Source organism: Diadema antillarum, unplaced genomic scaffold, assembly GCF_040938485.1.
Source record: "Diadema antillarum isolate AM-2024a unplaced genomic scaffold, OU_Dant_1.0 seq00000728_RagTag, whole genome shotgun sequence".
NCBI lineage: Eukaryota > Metazoa > Echinodermata > Echinoidea > Diadematoida > Diadematidae > Diadema > Diadema antillarum.
In genome coordinates this window covers 77,268-95,055 of record NW_027271630.1, presented here as the reverse complement: position 1 = coordinate 95,055, position 17,788 = coordinate 77,268, and the positions used below count along the sequence as shown (strand labels likewise).

The 17,788-nt window shown below is 38.5% G+C and overlaps 1 protein-coding gene across 2 annotated transcripts in view; it reads right to left on the bottom strand.

The window, feature by feature from the left end:
* The window catches only part of LOC139738191 (uncharacterized), a 42,259-nt gene extending 35,518 nt beyond the window's left edge, over positions 1-6,741 (bottom strand). The window contains exons 1-3 of one of the 2 annotated variants that reach the window (XM_071648850.1): positions 6,462-6,741; positions 3,213-3,450; positions 1,638-1,706 (exon numbers count right to left, since the gene is read on the bottom strand). In XM_071648850.1, coding sequence (XP_071504951.1) covers positions 1,638-1,706; positions 3,213-3,407 — 264 coding nt within the window. In that variant the 5' untranslated portion in view covers positions 3,408-3,450; positions 6,462-6,741. The remainder of the gene's footprint in view (positions 1-1,637; positions 1,707-3,212; positions 3,451-6,461) is intronic. The other variant, XM_071648851.1, reaches the window with a different exon arrangement.
* Positions 6,742-17,788: the final 11,047 nt, after the last annotated feature.

The window sequence follows — 17,788 nt, the reverse complement described above, 5'->3', positions numbered from 1 at the left end:
CAGTTTTTTGCTTTTCAGATTTAGCAGATACGTTACGTATAATTCAGGGCACCCACGGTGACAAATAATGTTATGTAAAACAAAGTGTTCATAAAACAATTCTGCATAGAATGACGCTTCCATAAAAAATTAAAGTTATGTTCAAATGAAGAATATTCAGTAGAAATCGCTTTGTAACTTCACCGACAGATTCATTTACGGTACGCCAGATACGTTACCAAACTTTGAAAGAGTAAAAAGTAGTTTATGAAACGCTTCCGAGAAAAGTTTCAGTGTTCTGTTGCGTATTTATTCTAGTGTTTTTCAACATATGAAGAACTACTCAAGATTCATTGATAAGTTGAACAATTATTTATTCATTTTCATTAAAAGGGATGAGCCAAATACGTTACCATAGGTCAAACAACTGTTTAGCATATCGAGTTCATAGAGACTGTACCTACTTCCTTCTAAGTGCCTGCAAAAATATATTTTTCAAACCTTGTTTGCATTATCCATCAAAACTTAATGAATATTTACAGTCAGATGGATAAATACATTCAGACGTAAGATGAGAATATTCTGTGAATGAAGAACTCAGCTTTCACATTTATGGCTCTTTTCCACTACATTTCATAGTTTAAGTATTACGTACAATGTTTAAAATGGTTAATTTTGGCTTACATCATTCATTTTTACATCAATTCATGAGGTAAATAATTAAACAGGTGATATTTATTAATTCATACACAACTAAAATTATTACTTATATTTTACCAGATACGTTACCAAAGGTGATTCGATGTTTTTCAATAGTTATTTCCCCAGGAAAGCAATTCATATTTGTTTCCTGTGGAAATTCCAGATCGGATCGTTCCCTTTGCATGATTTGTGGGATTCGAAACTTTATTTGTAAGCGAAATTTGCTAAAAATACAAAGTGAATCTTAAGGTTATATTTCATTTCAGCAAAAAGCATATTTCAACCTACCACACAGAAATAATTTCTACCAATTAGCAAGGGATGACAACATCTCTACCTCTTGAAAAACCCCAATATCTTTAGGGGGGACAGATGTCTTTTCCTGAACAGAAATTGGATCAAAACAATAAATTTAATTCAGAGTTAGGAGTCCATTACAACATGTAAATTTGCGGTAACGTATCTGATTGGTGATCAAAAATCATATATGATGCTCTATTTCAATTCATTTTTACTCAATGAATGGCCATCATTTAGAATGTTCCACTTTTTGTTTCGTATTTGACCGGTTTTGAAGTTTCCGAAAACACATCTTTGTATGTATTACTTTGTGGTTGATTTTTCGGTTTTACTCACATGGAATTGAACACTTAATCTGAGAATGGCCCATGAATCTTGTCAAAATTGGTTAAATCTGATCAAGCATTTAAAGGGAGACGATGAACTTGTCCATCTTGCTCCATCAAAACTTATCACATCTTTAAAGGGCATCTAAAATGTTTTTCTCTTATTGTGTGCAATAAGAATTGCTTACATAAATCATGACATCCCCTGTTGTGATGCCAAAGGGTGGTTTCATCCTGGGTACCATGTACAAATGTGACACTGTAAAAAGATAGCAAACAGGGGGCAACCAAGGTAACTGGAGATCATGAAGCTGGAACAAATAAACTCACCTCAAATGATTCCAAGGCTGCTGTGTAATGTTCTGCTCCAAATTCTGCAAGGCCTTTACAGTAATACCCCTATGTGGAGAACACATGGGAATTTAAGTGATGTCAAAATACAGAAGAAACATGGCATTTTTTGCGACTTCTGACAAGGTATCTCTCAATATTTCTACAATGTACAGTACCGGTAGTTACCCGGTGTTTCATAGTGATTAAATACACAAAGTTTCACTGTCTGTCCTGCAGAAATTTTTTTGATAACAGAATTTTAAAAATGGTCTGAAATGACTTTTGACTAAGACAATTTATTTTGAAAGGTTTGATTTGTATACTGCACTCAAATTCTGAAGACTTACTTCATGCTCTTTGCTGTGTAATTCTGGCTATCACAGATGACTGCTCAATGTATACCAGTACCTGAAAGCAGTGCCTTCATACCTAAAAATGTGTCATTATTTTGTCTGTGGGTAGGTAAGTCACTACATGGCCATATTCCACTACACATCACAGTTTCCCTTACTCTGCATAATGCATTAAGTACAGTACCTTGTCTACATTTTAGTTTGAAAACCATTTACTTCCTTTGTTATGAGTACATTATTTCTTTTATAGTAAAATTGTGATGCTTCTAACTTTCTTTTAAAGATAGTGATTTGACTCACAGACCATTTATCCAAGGCATTTAGAGTGTTCCAGGAGCCCTCCTGAAGCACTTTAAATGATGTACAAATAGATAATCAGGCCCCCTTGAGGGTTAGGCTCAGGAGTGCTCATGAAACTCCACACTCTATGACACTATCAGTGGTGACTGCGACCTGGTTGGGTTGAAGAGACATGTGTAATAGGTGCATTGAACTTTCTTGATATGAGTGCAAAAATTATTAGCAGCTACATTGTAAGAAAACAGGCAGGGCTAAATAGAGTAACAGTGTGTACTGCAAGCTGCAGTGCACACTTTGCAGACTATGCTCGAAGTTCCCACATGGCACAGATTATGCCTCTCTCAGCCAATTTATGTGTGGTCTCAGCGGGTGTTGGCTCGAACTCTCCATGAAAGCAATTGAAGGGGCATGAGTTGAAGTGCTTCAGGAGCGCTCCTGTGCTGCCTTTGTGTGTAAATAGGGTATTAAGTACAGCCTTTTCATTCATATGGAATGTCATGGACAGATGCCTTTAGGTAATAGAACAGCAAGCATCGAGTTTAGCTAAAAACTACTTACAGTTTAGCAAAAACAAGTGTTGAACAATTGAAAAAAATATCTAATCCCACTATGAACAAATACATCTCAGGTAGCCAGTAAACGTCTACAGGTAATCATTTCAGTGAATGAATAAAGAGGTTTCTGAATGTGTGACCTTGTTTTAGATTACTGTACATCTACACTGATCATTAATGAGATATACCTGAATTGAAAACATCTTAAATGACCAAATTCTAAATGCTCAACTGTTTAAGGCAATCTATAATAGCAGCTTGACACATTCACTCACATTCAAATTATGTTTCCAATTTTAACAATGAAAGAAATAAATGGTGACACATATGACATTAAAGGATATGTTGTTGTGCCATATATGTACCTTCCACCACTTGGGCTTGAGACGAATGACCATTTCGGCATCTTTGACAGCATGATAGTACTGCTGAATTATCCTGAAACAATGTGACCTTCTGGCATACAGCAGGGCATTATCACTGTCCAGTTTGATTTCCTTGGTCAGCTCAATGATTTCTGCTATGCCACCACCCCAGTAGTCTCCCGACATCTCATTCATTACTTTTCCCTGTTTTGTTTTTGGTAACTTTTCTTCTTTAATCCTGTGATATGAACAAATAACATATGAGAAAGTTTCACTGATCTGCGACAACACATTTATTTCACACAAATTTCAAAGCACATTGTTGTAGCTGACAATTATATTGTATTAGTACTACAGATAGTAGTAGGGGGGTCTCGTGCTCAATTGGGTACTGGTATGGCAAGTTCACATTCCACACATTCTTGCAGACTACTACCTGAGAACATTGCAAACATGGTAGCGGGGGCAACTTTGAGGGCTTCTATGGGGCATGGTGTACATTTGCTTAATTCTATCACACTGGTAAAAATACCTGCCAAGTACATTGTATAAATTATACAATGTACTTCTACAAATCTATTTGTTTTGATCAAGCTCTATTTTTTGTCAAAACAAATTGAATTTTTACTTCTCCTCACATGTACATGAGAGCGGACATGTGTAACAAAAAATCGCAGTGTGAACTTGCGACCATTTATATAGCGGCTGAGATGGAGGAGAAGTGAAGAGGAGACCTCATGAGCACTGCAGGGAGGGAGCCTCTTGAGTACTATACCCCAGAGGTGCTCATGAGGGGGAGAGTGCCTTCTGAGATGGAGCCCCCCCCCCCCCCCCCCCATGAGCGGATTTCCCCTACTACTCTAGAGGATCTATTACTTGTAATCTGCTGCCCAATCAGTTGACTAACATTAACATGCAAAACGAGCATTAAACAAAGCTTAACCACATTTTTTAGGGTGCCACTTCTAGGGTAAAAAGGCCGGTTGCGCCGGCCCTGAGTTACACCACCCCATCCCCCCAGTAATACAACTTGGGGTCTAGGGCAAATACCCCCTGGGCAAATACCTGGACCCTTCCCCTGAACCTAACCCTAATCCTAATCCTGAACCTAATCCTAACCCTATTGCCCTAATACGATAAGTTGTAATGTCTCACCTACTGACAATCTGTAATACAGCCAGTTGAGAAACTTGGTACCGTAGAACCTCTTGGCTCTGCACTTTTCTGGGGGGGGGGGGGGGGTATATTTGTAATCACTTCTCAGCTCATAATTAAACAATTAACTAGAGAAGCACTCTGAAAGCACAGCTAGACCTCCGCCAAGCAGTCCATTTCTACCACTGACCTTGTTCTTCCGTAGAGAACAGTGATTTCTACCCATCGTAATATACTATGCATGCTGAAAATCACCCGATTTCCCAATAAACCTTTTATTACCTCATCAATGCCAGTTGCGCGGCACACCTCGTCCTGGGCCAGAAACTAGAGCACGCTCTCTAGTGCGTGTGCGGATGAAAACCTAAAAAATATGCAGCTTGAACTCCAAAGTTCATTAACCCTACCTGCCAAAAATTGACAATCCTTCATAAAATCCACAAAAATCCCCAGATCACTACCGAAATTTAATCATCTGTTCCTTGTGTCATTTTCATCCTTTCCTGTAAGTTTCATCTAAATCCATTCACAACTTTTTGAGTTATTTTGTACACTGATAAACAAACCAAAGGTAATGAAAACATAACCTCCTCCCTTGGCAGAGGCAATAAAGGCAGTAAGCTGTGCAATCATGATCATAGCTGTCTGTTTTCTCTATTTCTGTCTTCACCCTTTCCACTACCTCTACTCTTCAATCATCCCTTTTCTTCCACAATGTCCCTGCCTAAAATAATAATCTAACACCCTAACGTTAGGCCAATAAGACAACTTAGGTCTAAAGGCGCCTGCCTCTCCTGCAGGAGTAGGCAGGCGACATCTATTTTCCCTAAAACCCATCCCCTTTTTCCTTCTGTGATTACAATATGTAAAACTCAAAAGCGGTCAAATGTCTTCTCACAGCACATTAGGCCTATACTCTATCACAGAATGGAATAATCTCCCAGGTTATGTGGTAAACAGCACATCACTCAACTCTTTCAAAAGCAAATCTAACTTGGAGAAAGCATGGAAGTCAGAAAAGGACAAATATGATCCTGAGCAGAAATTTTCATATCAATGCCCATGTTCTCATTACTTACACCACACAGCCAGAAAACATAAGTCTGTTATCATACTGTATCCAGACAATGGAGTAGCAGAGGGGCAAATAAGTTCCCAGGTAAATTATGTTATTACCAGTCCAAGTAGGGCCTTGTTAATAAGATTTTTGTAAATAATTAGCCGTAGGTTCTACCGGTATGGTAGCCCTACTACATATCGACCACCTTCTTTTAAACCGACCGCGTATAATTCGCGCACTGAACACTTAGTACGCACTTCTCTGCGCGCAAAGCACATTAAAATGAATTGGCTTTGAATGTAGATGAGGATGGTGTGGGAAAACGCGATAATTCACTGTTCATTAATGGTTTTAATCAAGGACAAAATTTCGAATGAATATTTTCACCAAATCGTAATGATAGCACAATGTAATGTCTATGGAAGTTTCTAAAAGGCTTCTAAAAAGCTTCGTACAACACGGTGTTCAATACAACTCGGTTTGCGTGCATTGTCAACGCAAAAACAGTGGTCGATCCTAATAACGAGATTTACCGCGGGGAGCTGAAACGAGGCCACGCAAGTTCGTCGGCGATATTTTTGCACTGAAACTTCGAATCGAAAAGGGAACAACGGCATTTGATAGAGCTGGATTTTCTCAATCACGTAGGTCAAGTTTTTTTCGTGAATTTCAGTGTTACATATTCTTATCAAGCAAATACACATTAGGCGGTCGATGAGTAGTAGGTCCAACCCTACTATTTAAATAAATAGGCATTATCGTGATATAGTCCCCACCTAGATCCCCACCACAGTGCGCGTGCACCCGTGCGTTTAGGGTTAGGGTATAGGGTTAGGTAGGGTAAATTGCCCACCCGACAAAGAGCTCCATTTTATTGATTTAAATTAAAAAGAACAACAACAACAACAACATAACAATAACTAGACCTGTAAATAGCTACGGATCGGGTTCTATACACAGCCTAGTCGCTGAAACGCCGCCGTGCAAGCAAGGCGTCTGATCTGGTCGATGGTCAGGCTAGGCTAAGAGCTAACCGCTAGGGTCGAGGAGGAGGTAGAAGACTGAGCTAATGACGAATGTGGCTGTGGTTCCTTCAACTTCAAGTTAAAGTTAATCCTCACGCCTCTCTTCAGTTCAGCAGCTCCAATACGCCAATACAGGATCTGCATGCAGGATCAGTCTCAGGAGCACTCTAAACTCGGGCGATCAGGCTTGCGAGCGTCCAGACCACAATACTAAATACTAGTAGGCAAAGAAAGATAACGTGTTTTCATTTGGTGATGCGCTCTTGTCGTTGGGAGGCCGGAGGGCCAGCCGGAGGTGCAAGTGTGTACCGTGAACCTGGCTGTACGTATGTACGAATACTACAACAGCTGACCACGGTGGGTGATCAGTGACGCAACAGATAAAAGCGACTGATTGAACACTTTACTGGGATCGTACGTAGAGGGCTCTGCTCTAGGTACACGAACGAGCAGTGCCGTACGAGATTTTAATCATAGACATGTGGGTTGAGTGAATGCAGCAATATTAGTAGAGCACATCATTGAGAGTTTGAGGAAAATCGGACAATCCGTTCAAAAGTTATGAATTTTTGAAGTTTCTGCACACTCAAGGCTGGATGAGAAGACTACTATAGCTTGTGATGTCACATGAGTACAACGATATAAAGAAAGAATAAAGAAAATTCAACATATTTTCACTTTTCTCAGATAACAAAAGAACACTTGACTTCTCTCTTTCAGAAGGCAGGGGGAATAATATGTCAGTAACAAGTTGAAGAAATGTGCACTTTATTTAAAAAGTAAAGTTTTGTGAAATTCTCTTTTTATTTTCCTTATATGGTTGTACGCATGTGACATCATACACTGTAGTAGTCTTCTCATCCAGCAGTGATTGGGCAGATACTTAAAAAATTCATAACTTTTGAATAGATTGTCCGATTTTCCTCAAAATTTCACTGATGTGTTCTCCTAATATTGCTGCATTCTCTCAATCCTTATGTATATGAAGGTGGACTTGTCCTTTAACGAGCATAAAATAACAAACAAACAAATAAACAAACAAACAAACAAACAAACAAAAAAACAAAAATGATTTTTTTTCCCTTCAAAATAAACTTTATATGTACCAGGATGTAATGCCAAAAAGGGGAAAACGAAGAAATGATTTTTAGATAAACAAATAAGACAGTAACAAACAGAACAAACATAAACAACACTGAGGAAAACGAAGAAAGATATAAAGAAACAAAAAGGAAATCGGAAAAATTGAGACCAAAAAAAGAAGGAAAGAAAAGAAGATGTGCAATATGCAAAGCAATGCAAGTCAAGGGGGAAAAACAACATAGAAAAGAAATTACGTCAAAGAGGAAAAGCTATTGAAAGGAAAACAAAGACATAAAAATAAAAGAGGAAAGGATAATAATAAAAAAGAATAAGGAGAATTCAAGAAGAATGAGAAGAAGATATTGAAGTAAAATACTTAAAGGGAGAAAAGAGCAGGCCAATCAGGCCTGAATCCAAGGTTTTTATTTGGAGTCAAACTTAGAAATAGTGGACATTTTCATTCCGAGAGAGTGAAGTGACCGAGCAGGAAAGCTGTGTGGAGGTGTTGGTGTATGAAGGAGGAACTTTGGCATATTAGAACTCTTTTGACATATTGGATGATATTTTCATATTTGGAAAATTTCCAATAAAAAGATATGGCAATACGTTTATCACCAGTAATTTGACTTGAACAAAAAATAAACAAAGAATTATCTTTCAAGGGTTTAGTTTTTTAAAGACTTTTATTTATTTATTTTTTTTTTTGCAGTTTTGATTTACTAACCAATGTACTGTATTGTCTTCCTAGTTTAAAAATTTCCAAAACATTCCAGTTAAAGGGATCGTACAGTTTTGGTTGAGACCTAATTTCAAGTTTCTAACATTTTTTGGTGAGGTAATGAGAAACCTCTTATGAAATATGAAAGAGTATGTAATTCAACATTTATTAGATGAAAACTGGTTTTGAAATGGCTGAGATATCCAAAACAGAGCGATTCTAATAAAGTGTGCGACCCACCTTTTAATAAGATCTCTTTGTTTTACCTTGTTTTTGGCTGTTTCAGTCTTTCCAAACCGGATCTTTATCAAATAAACTTTGAATTCCTCCTAAAAAAAGGTTTCCTCTGTAGCCTTACTATTTCACAAGTGTTTTCTTGATATCTCGCAAAAAAGTTAAAAGTCCAATTCTCATCTCCACCACTTTACCATCCCTTTAAAGTAGGCCTACAGATCACCAAATTTCAATGCTGGAAATGCAAAATCTCCAGCTTGGAGTCCTCTAAATTGCTATGGGATCAATGTTGATTGATTTCAAAATAATTATTTACATAATCAAACAGCAAAAGCCCCTCACTGAATTGACATCCATATTTTCTTTTGTCATATGAGAATTTATGTGTTAAACAAGAGACCCGCGGGTCTAGCGCTCACCTGAGTATCGCAAGTTCACCTTTCACGCAGTCACTAACCTAAATTATTCACAGCTCTACCAAAATTTGACCAGGCATTCTCAAGTAGAAGATGAAAATGTACAATAAAGGCCCATTTTTTTTTTAAGATTCCTTAATTTGGGGGGATTGGGGCCCCCTGGGGCCCTCTGGGTGGAGCATGGTGCCCATTTTGATAAATTGAGATCCTGACCCCCTAGGGATGCTACCTGCAAAGTTTGACAAAAATCCATCATGAGGTTTTCAGGAAGAAGATGAAAATGTACAATTCAGGCCCCCATTTGGACCCTTCCAACCACCCCCCCCCCCCCCTACCCAAGAGGGGCACCCCTGGATCTCCTATGAACAAACTTGAAACTACAGTCATTAATGTACTCACTCATAGTATTATCTCAGCTCTATAACTTCTGATTCTAGAGAAGATTTATAAAGATTCCTTCATTTGGGGGGTTTGGGACCCCTGGGGGCCCCCTGGGTGGGGCATGGTGCCCATTTTAACAAATTGAGATCCTAACCCCCTAGGGATGCTACCTGCCAAGTTTGGTGAAAATGGGTCATGGGGTTCTCAAGAAGACGATAAAAATGTACAATTTAGGCCCCATTAGGACCCCTCCTCACCCCCTCCCCTGGGTCCCAAGGGGGGCACCCCTGATTCTGCCATGAACAAACTTGAAACTACAGTCATCAATGTACTAACTCATAGTATTAACTAAGCACTATCACTTCTGGTTCTAGAGAAGAAGATTTTTGCAGAATCCTTAATTTTGGGGGGCTTGGGCCCCCTGAGGCCCCCCTGGGTGGGGCATGGTGCCCATTTTAACAAATTGAGTTCCTAACCCCCTAGGGATGCTACCTGCCAAGTTTGGTGAAAATGGGTCATGGGGTTCTCAAGAAGAAGATGAAAATGTACAATTTAGGCCCCATTAGAACCCTTCCCCACCCCCCTCCCCTGGGTCCCAAGGGGGGCACCCCTGATTCTGCCATGAACAAACTTGAAACTACAGTCATCAATGTACTAACTCATAGTATTAACTTAGCTCTATCACTTCTGGTTCTAGAGAAGAAGATTTTTACAGATTCCTTAATTTTGGGGGGTTTGGGCCCCCCTGGGGGCCCCCTGGGTGGGGCATGGTGCCCATTTTAACAAATTGAGTTCCTAACCCCCTAGGGATGCTACCTGCCAAGTTTGATGAAAATCGGTCTTGGGGTTTTCAAGAAGAAGATGAAAATGTAAAAAGTTTACGCACGACGCACGATGCACGACGGACGACGGACGACGGACGACGGACGACGGACGACAGACGACGGACGACGCACGACGCACGACGCACGACAGACGCCGGACGAAGGGCGATCGCAATAGCTCACTTGAGCCTTTGGCTCAGGTGAGCTAACAAAAACAAAAAAAAAGGCCCTCAGCCCAACTTCTGCTGCCACTTCCGGGTTTCATCATCTAACACACACACACACACACACACACACACAAACACACACACAAGGGGGGATCCTCCAGCAAAACTTTCTACTGCCACTTCCGGGGTAAACAAAGTGGGGGGGAGGGGGCCAAAGTGGGTATACAGTCATGTATTCCTATATCTGTCTCGGATTTTTACCAAACTTGGCAGATAACATGCATCTTAGTGGTGATAATGATCTTAATTTGTTTAAAATGAGTGCCCCACCCCCGCCCACGGGGGGGGGGGGGGGGGGGGTGGGAGTTGAAGCCTCAGAGTACATATGTATTTTTTTTTTGTATGTTCTGTCGAACAGAAAACGGTAGAGCTAAGTTACTAGTACATGTAGGTTTGGCCCTTACCCCGCTCCCCCCCCCCCCCCCCCCCCCCCCCCCCGGACATAGTGCACCTTCGAAAAAAATGTGATTCTATGCGATAACTGTACGTCACGTTTAGTGAAACTCTGCCATGTTTGTTTGTTTGTTTGTTTGTTTGTTTGTTTGTATGTTTTTTAAGGGAATGCTGAAAATAAGTCCCTAACTCTGTAGTTTTTGTTATATTCTTCTGTCGAACAGAGAGTTAAGTTAGTGGGGCTTATTCCCCCCCCCCCCCCCACACACACACACACACCCGGCTCCCGGCTATACAGTCAAAAGGGTGCATATGTAAAGGCAGGCAGGAACAAAATTAGTGTTTGGATATCAAGATGAAAAACTTGTGACTTATATTTTCCTTTTACTTAAACATTCTATCTTTATTTGTAAATTTCAAAATAATTCTCCTACCTACCAAGCCTTTAAAACATACCTGAAGGTAAATAAAGAAACAGTGTATACACTCTTAACATCCGAGTCAGAACTGACCCGGAAATGAGTCCGTTGGGGTCACACACCGTTCCGGGTAAAAAATGACTTGGAATTTGGTCATGAAGACCCCGAACGGGGTCACCCTGAACCAATTCATGACTCTGAACAGGTCATATCTGACCCCATTCCTTGTCATTTCTGACCCGGAACGGTGTGTGACCCCAACGGACCCAGTTCCGGGTCAGTTCTGACTCGGATGTTTTAAGAGTGTAGGATTGCGAAAAAACAAAACAAAACAAAAGATATTTGAATATTGTAGAACAACGTCTCTATCAGCTATCAATGTCATATTATATTTTATGAAAATAAAAGTGTGTTTGCTAGCCGGCCGGAATGACGTCTTAAACGCATGTACATTTAGACCGACTCACAAAAACACTTTTGGTTAATGCATGTTTTGTGTGTTACCGTTACGTAGGGGTGGGGGTATAACGGAATGACACTTTACAGGCATGCACCCTTGGCATGGAACATAACGTATCTCGAATAATTCGCGTTAGAGATATTGCATACACTATTTTCTAATTGGAGAGAGAGAGAGTCGGGTAACTTTGGCCACCTCGATCCTCCCACAAGGTTGCCTTTGAATACCTCCCACAGGTTTGCCTTTGAATGTGCACCTTTTTTACTATGGAAATACACGTAGGCCTATTACAAAACAATATCCCCCCACATTCTTGGTATGAGTGAATATAATGTAAATAGGCCTGGAATAAGAAATTGCCTTGTTACCTTTTACACTTGTTCAGTCGTCCTTTTATAACAGGGTCAAAGGTAGTGTACAGTACTAGTGGAGGTTAGTTCAGCACTTTCACTTGATCTTTGACCTTTTGTCCATTGAGAAAAAAAAACAAAAAACTTTACAGAGAATCTCTATTAGGTTATATGCATACACCAAGTGTAAAAAAAAAATAATCCTGCTGGCATTGCATAAACATGAGGGAAAGAGTACAATTTTGAAGTGTTGCCCTTGACCTTTGACCCCTGACCTTTGACCCCATGAACCCTAAATTCTCTAGATAATCACTGCCAGTCAGTACATCTATGTTCCATGAGGATACCACAATTTCTAAGGTACGGAGAAAAAAGTGAAGTTTTAATATTTTTACTTGACCTTTTGACCTTTGACCTCATGACCCCAAACTTTCACCAGAGAATCTTAATTGGGTAATACATGTATACACTAAGTTCCAAGAAAATATCTTCAGGCATTGCAGAGATATGGTGGAAATAATGCAATTTTATGTATTTGACCTTGACCTTTTGACCTTTGACCTTGAGTATGTGCACCCAAAAGTTGATAGGCACAATTTCACCCCCTAATACACATACATACTAAGTTTCATTAGGATACCTCAAAAGGTTTTTTAGTTACGCTGTCCACAAAATTCATTTCGGACGGACGGACGAACGGACGACCCGAAAACATAATGCCTCCGGCACCACTTCGTGGCAGAGGCATAAAAACAAAGAAATACACAAGAAATTCATAAAACAATACAATACATAAGAAATAAATTTTGAAAGCAGATTTTTTTTTCAAGTGCATTGTTAGGAATGCTACAAGGAATAATGTCACCAAAAATTAGGATGCCATTAGCTTTATTTTCTGAAATAGAGCAAAATTTATGATTTCACACATATTAATCAATATAAAATATAAAGTATAAAAAATTAAAAAATTCAAGTTTTCTTTTATATTTTGTTAGATTACACGACAGGCTATGTATGTGCCAATTGCCCTGACCTGGTTAGGGTTAAGCTCTTGCATATCATCATTACATATAATGGTTAATTTGCAGACGTTTTACTCACTTCTAAGTTCATTTACTTTGTACCTGATCTTTAAGTATGACACAATCATCAGTTTGTTCCCTGTAACGGCAGAAGTCATCACAATAGGTAATGTGCTTTTGTGTTGTATTGTATGGCAACAGTACTTTGCATGTTAATGACTATTGTGGGATTACATTGTATTGACTTCTTTTCTGCAGACCCACATATTTGATTTATAAAATCAGTATTACTTTGTCATATTTGTTGATAATTTATGAGGGGTAGTGGGCAGCAAGAATGTAAGAAGGTGATGATTTGTCAGCCATTTTGTTTATGCAAATTCAATGGTTTTGTATGAGGAATTTTGATTGGGAATCAGGTCTTTTAATTCAGCATACTTGAATGATTAAAGAAAAAGTCTGGTTCCCAACTTTTACTCTAAAATGCCTCTAACAGTCAGACTTTTCAAAGTCCCACTAGACTAGAAGGACAAAGTGAATGCCTAAATTGCTAAGTTTTCGGCTCCTGAACACCATGGTTGTAAAAATGCACATCTTATTTCTTGTTTTATATCAGAAATAAACTAGAATTATCACTGAAGGTGATTAATACCCCCGCCCCTAGTGTTGCTTTATAGTTTGTGATGTCATGAGGGCAATGACGTTAATACCAAGTTTGTACACTTGTCGAATTGGAAACAGAATAATTTTAGATTATTGTACAATTACAGAGTTGATACTGAGTATAAAACTTACAGCAAATGGAAACATGCTTTCCCCCAGCATCACTACACTTAAAGACCATCATACGCACCAAATTTGACCTTCATAGCTTGAATGGTTTATTTTGATACAAAAATGAGTGGTTACCATGGCAACACATTTTCCTTAAACTAACACATTGGTGTCTTGCACACTACACTTCTAGATCATGATACATACTAAATTTGACTTTTGCTTGAATGACGGAAAGTTATTCGATCTGCAAGGTTTTGGTAAAATTGTGGTTACCATGGCAACGGTTTGTGTGACAAACACAAAAATTATGTGCTCCACATCCATACCTCAGGGCCATAATGCCTACCAAATTTGGTTTCAATTGCTTGAAAGCTGTGGAAGAAGTTCCCTCCACAGGATTATAAAAACAAATATGCGGTTACCATGGCAATGCATAGTCCGATACAAATACAACGGACATTTTGCAAAACTATACTTAAGGAGCATCATACACACAAAATTTCACCTTCATAGATTAAATGGTTCAATTTGATACAAAAATGAGTGGTTACCATGGCAACACATTTTTCTTATATTAACACATTGCTGTCTTGCATAACTACACCTCCCGATCATCATACATACTAAATTTGACCTTAATTGCTTGAATGATGTGGAAGTTATTCAATCTACAAGGTTTTGGTAAAATTATGGTTACCATGGCAGCGCTTGACAAACACAAAAATTATGTGTTCCACATCTATGCCTCAAGGCCATCATGCCTACCAAATTTGATTTCAATTGCTTCAAAACCGTGGAAGTTGTTCACTCCACAAGATCTTGAAGAAAACATGCAGTTACCATGGCAACGCTTTGTCAAGTACAAACACAAAGAGTGTCTTGCATAACTACACCTATAGATCATCATAGATACCAATTTTGAAATTGACTGCTTAAATACTATGGAAGTTATTCAGTCCACAAGGTTTTGGTAAAATTATGGTTACCATGGCAATGCATTGTCCAACAAACACAAAAAACATGTTTTGCACATCTATACCTCAATATTATTATTTACCCTACGTTTCATTTAAATTGCTTCAAAACTGTAGGAGGAGTTTGCGACGCAAGATTTTGCAACAGACCGATCGACCGCCCGCCCGCCCACCTGACCAACATCACTGTGATTCCTACATACCACCTTCACACCACGTGTGGCGGGGGTATAATTAGACAAAATACAGTGCGCAACTCAATTAAAAAAGACAACATGGACTGACTCAACATAAATACATTTCAGATTTTTTTTTTCCATTTTATTTTTTTCAGTGATTTACCTAAGATACTGCAGAGTATTAAAATATGTACAATAGACAAATATCTTGATGCAATGTATGATACATCCCTTTATCAATGGGTGCTAATACTACTGACACAAACATTATACACTTGGCATTCTTCTACCAAATGTTTTACTATGATTACTGTGAGCTTCAGGCTGGATGGTGGACACACAAGTGCCATTAAGTATACAGTATACAATGTACATGTACTGCACTGAACCCTGGTCAACTACACCAAAATTCATGCACACTTAGGTTCTGATCAGGTCTAGTGCAACCTTTCCCTTGAGATACATGATGAACTTGTTTCAGCTCCATGCTTATACAAAGTGATTATAAAAATACCCTTCTGTTTGTTCTCCACTAGTAGACATCGGATATCACAAAATTTTGCTTGCAATAACATAAAAATCTTGTAATCTGTTTCAGTATAGATTACACAACAGAAATAGGTAATAACCTCTATATTGAGGTCAGTAAAGGTATATATGCTATGTTAACCTGTCTGAACACTATGTGTTGACCTCACAGAGTTGGTCTCAATTGTCATCTGTTGTAGTGCTCACAAACATACATACAACTTCATCTGTTTCCTTTCTACTACATAACTAACCACATTCAAAGCTGAAGCGATGGCTGTAAATGACTTTCTAGGGCAACAAAAAGTGATTCTTTGAACTTAACCTCTCACTGCTCATTAAATCATCACCTACAGGCAATTGTCCCTTCCTTTCAACACTTCTTACGAAGTTTTGTTTCCAATGGATACCCCTTGCTGAACTTATGGCTGACAAATTACATCAGCTGACAAAGATCAGTGACTTTGGCTCTTAACCTTTAGCACATCTACACTTCACCTAACACATCTGAGACAAATATATATATCTACAAAATCCACATGAAGAGTATTTCTTAAAATAAAAAAATGAGTCATCATTGTGCAATGCTCCTACCCTTCTTCTCTTCTATACCAGAACTGTCGGCAGACACATATCACAGAATACACATTACGAGGGTCAGATTTTTCATTAAAAATGAAAAAATGAGAAAACCTTTTGAAATAATGGTTAAAAATATCAAAAATGGCCAATACATGTACTACACTTATAAACAAATGAAATAGCCTTACAATAGATGAATTTCCCGACTTTTTTTCTTTTCCTTAAAGGGAGTGATGTGATGCTGATACAATGTATGTTATCTATCAATCACTAAATCATTAGCTTTAGGTTCTTGCAGTCTTTATCATACAAATACTCCATCACAATGTCTGATGGTGTTGCTTACTCATCGGATTGCATCTATAATCCATGACTGCACACTGGTGCTACTAAGAAATGACAGTTCCCTAGTGTTTGCTTGAATATTTCAATACGTGAGAGGACGTGATACTTGCTCAAAATATAGTTTGATAAACATAAGTCATTTTGGATTTTTTTTTCTGCTTTTTCACTATGTGTGTGAGAAAGGGAGTATCAAAAAGTTTCATCAAGCTCTGAAAGTCTCGAAGAAAGTGTAATAGGAAAATGAAATTATTACTCATTTCATAAGACAAAAGACTTTGACACCAAACTTCACTCCAGCAAATTCCTAGGAATATGCAAGAAACCTCATCACTTGTGTTGCTCACGTAATAAAGATGTACAAAAATTCACTTACAGGTAAAAGAAAAAAAGAACCTATCAAAGAGTATGTTGATATCCGTGTTTGGATTGGCAAAATCCCTAAATATGGGAGGGAACTCACTCTGTATTGCTTCTACAGATGTCAAAAAACAAAACAAAACCAAAATCATACACAAAAAAATTGATAATGGGGCACTTTATGTATACAGTGAACTTTGCATACCTCAACATCCGACTGGCTAAATATCACTTATCTTGAGGTCAAATAAAAGTCCAAATTTTTCATATGTATTTCCTCCTCTTAAAACATGCATAAGTCTAAGTGACTTACTCAAAGTTCACCTATGTCGAAGGGAAATCCTCAGTCCTCACTACTTGATCGTTTTTCCCATACGTTACTTGAAGAAATCAAACATCGCTCAACATCAAACTTACAAACCAAATACTTAAATTAAGTAAATTAAACTTCATATATTATACTTAAATTAAGTATGCCAGTGTGGCAAAGATGGCATCACAAGCCTTTTCACACTTGATCATAAATACTCCAAGATCAAAACGATCTTCAGTGCAACACAATACACTGTATGTACGAAAAATACCCCTACAGCTACACACATGTATGCAGTATTCACTACTTGCCCGTGATGTGCTTATGGCAGCATGATGCTCTGCTGGGGCTATGTGATGCATTAGAAGAGCGAGTGTTCTCTCTTTTCTCCATAGAACATGTACATGTGAGTAAATATACAGCTAGTTTGCTACATACACACCATATGCACATGCAGACACAGTTCATCCTGCAACTCTTGCCTATGTTTTCTTCTGATTTTCTTCAAGGAACTCAAGTCTTTCAAATGAAATATATCATGCACTAAAGACAGTCCATTTCCATTCCATTTATTCACATTCTAATTGACTTACGACTGTGACAAACATGCAAGCAATCAGCATTACTCACACCACTTGAACATTCAAAACAAAGCCCAATGTCAAACAAGACGAGTAAATTCAACGTAAACAGAAGATGAATTTTTAACCCTAACTTACCTGGGCTATCTAGCAAGCTTGAATTCTGGGGGGGG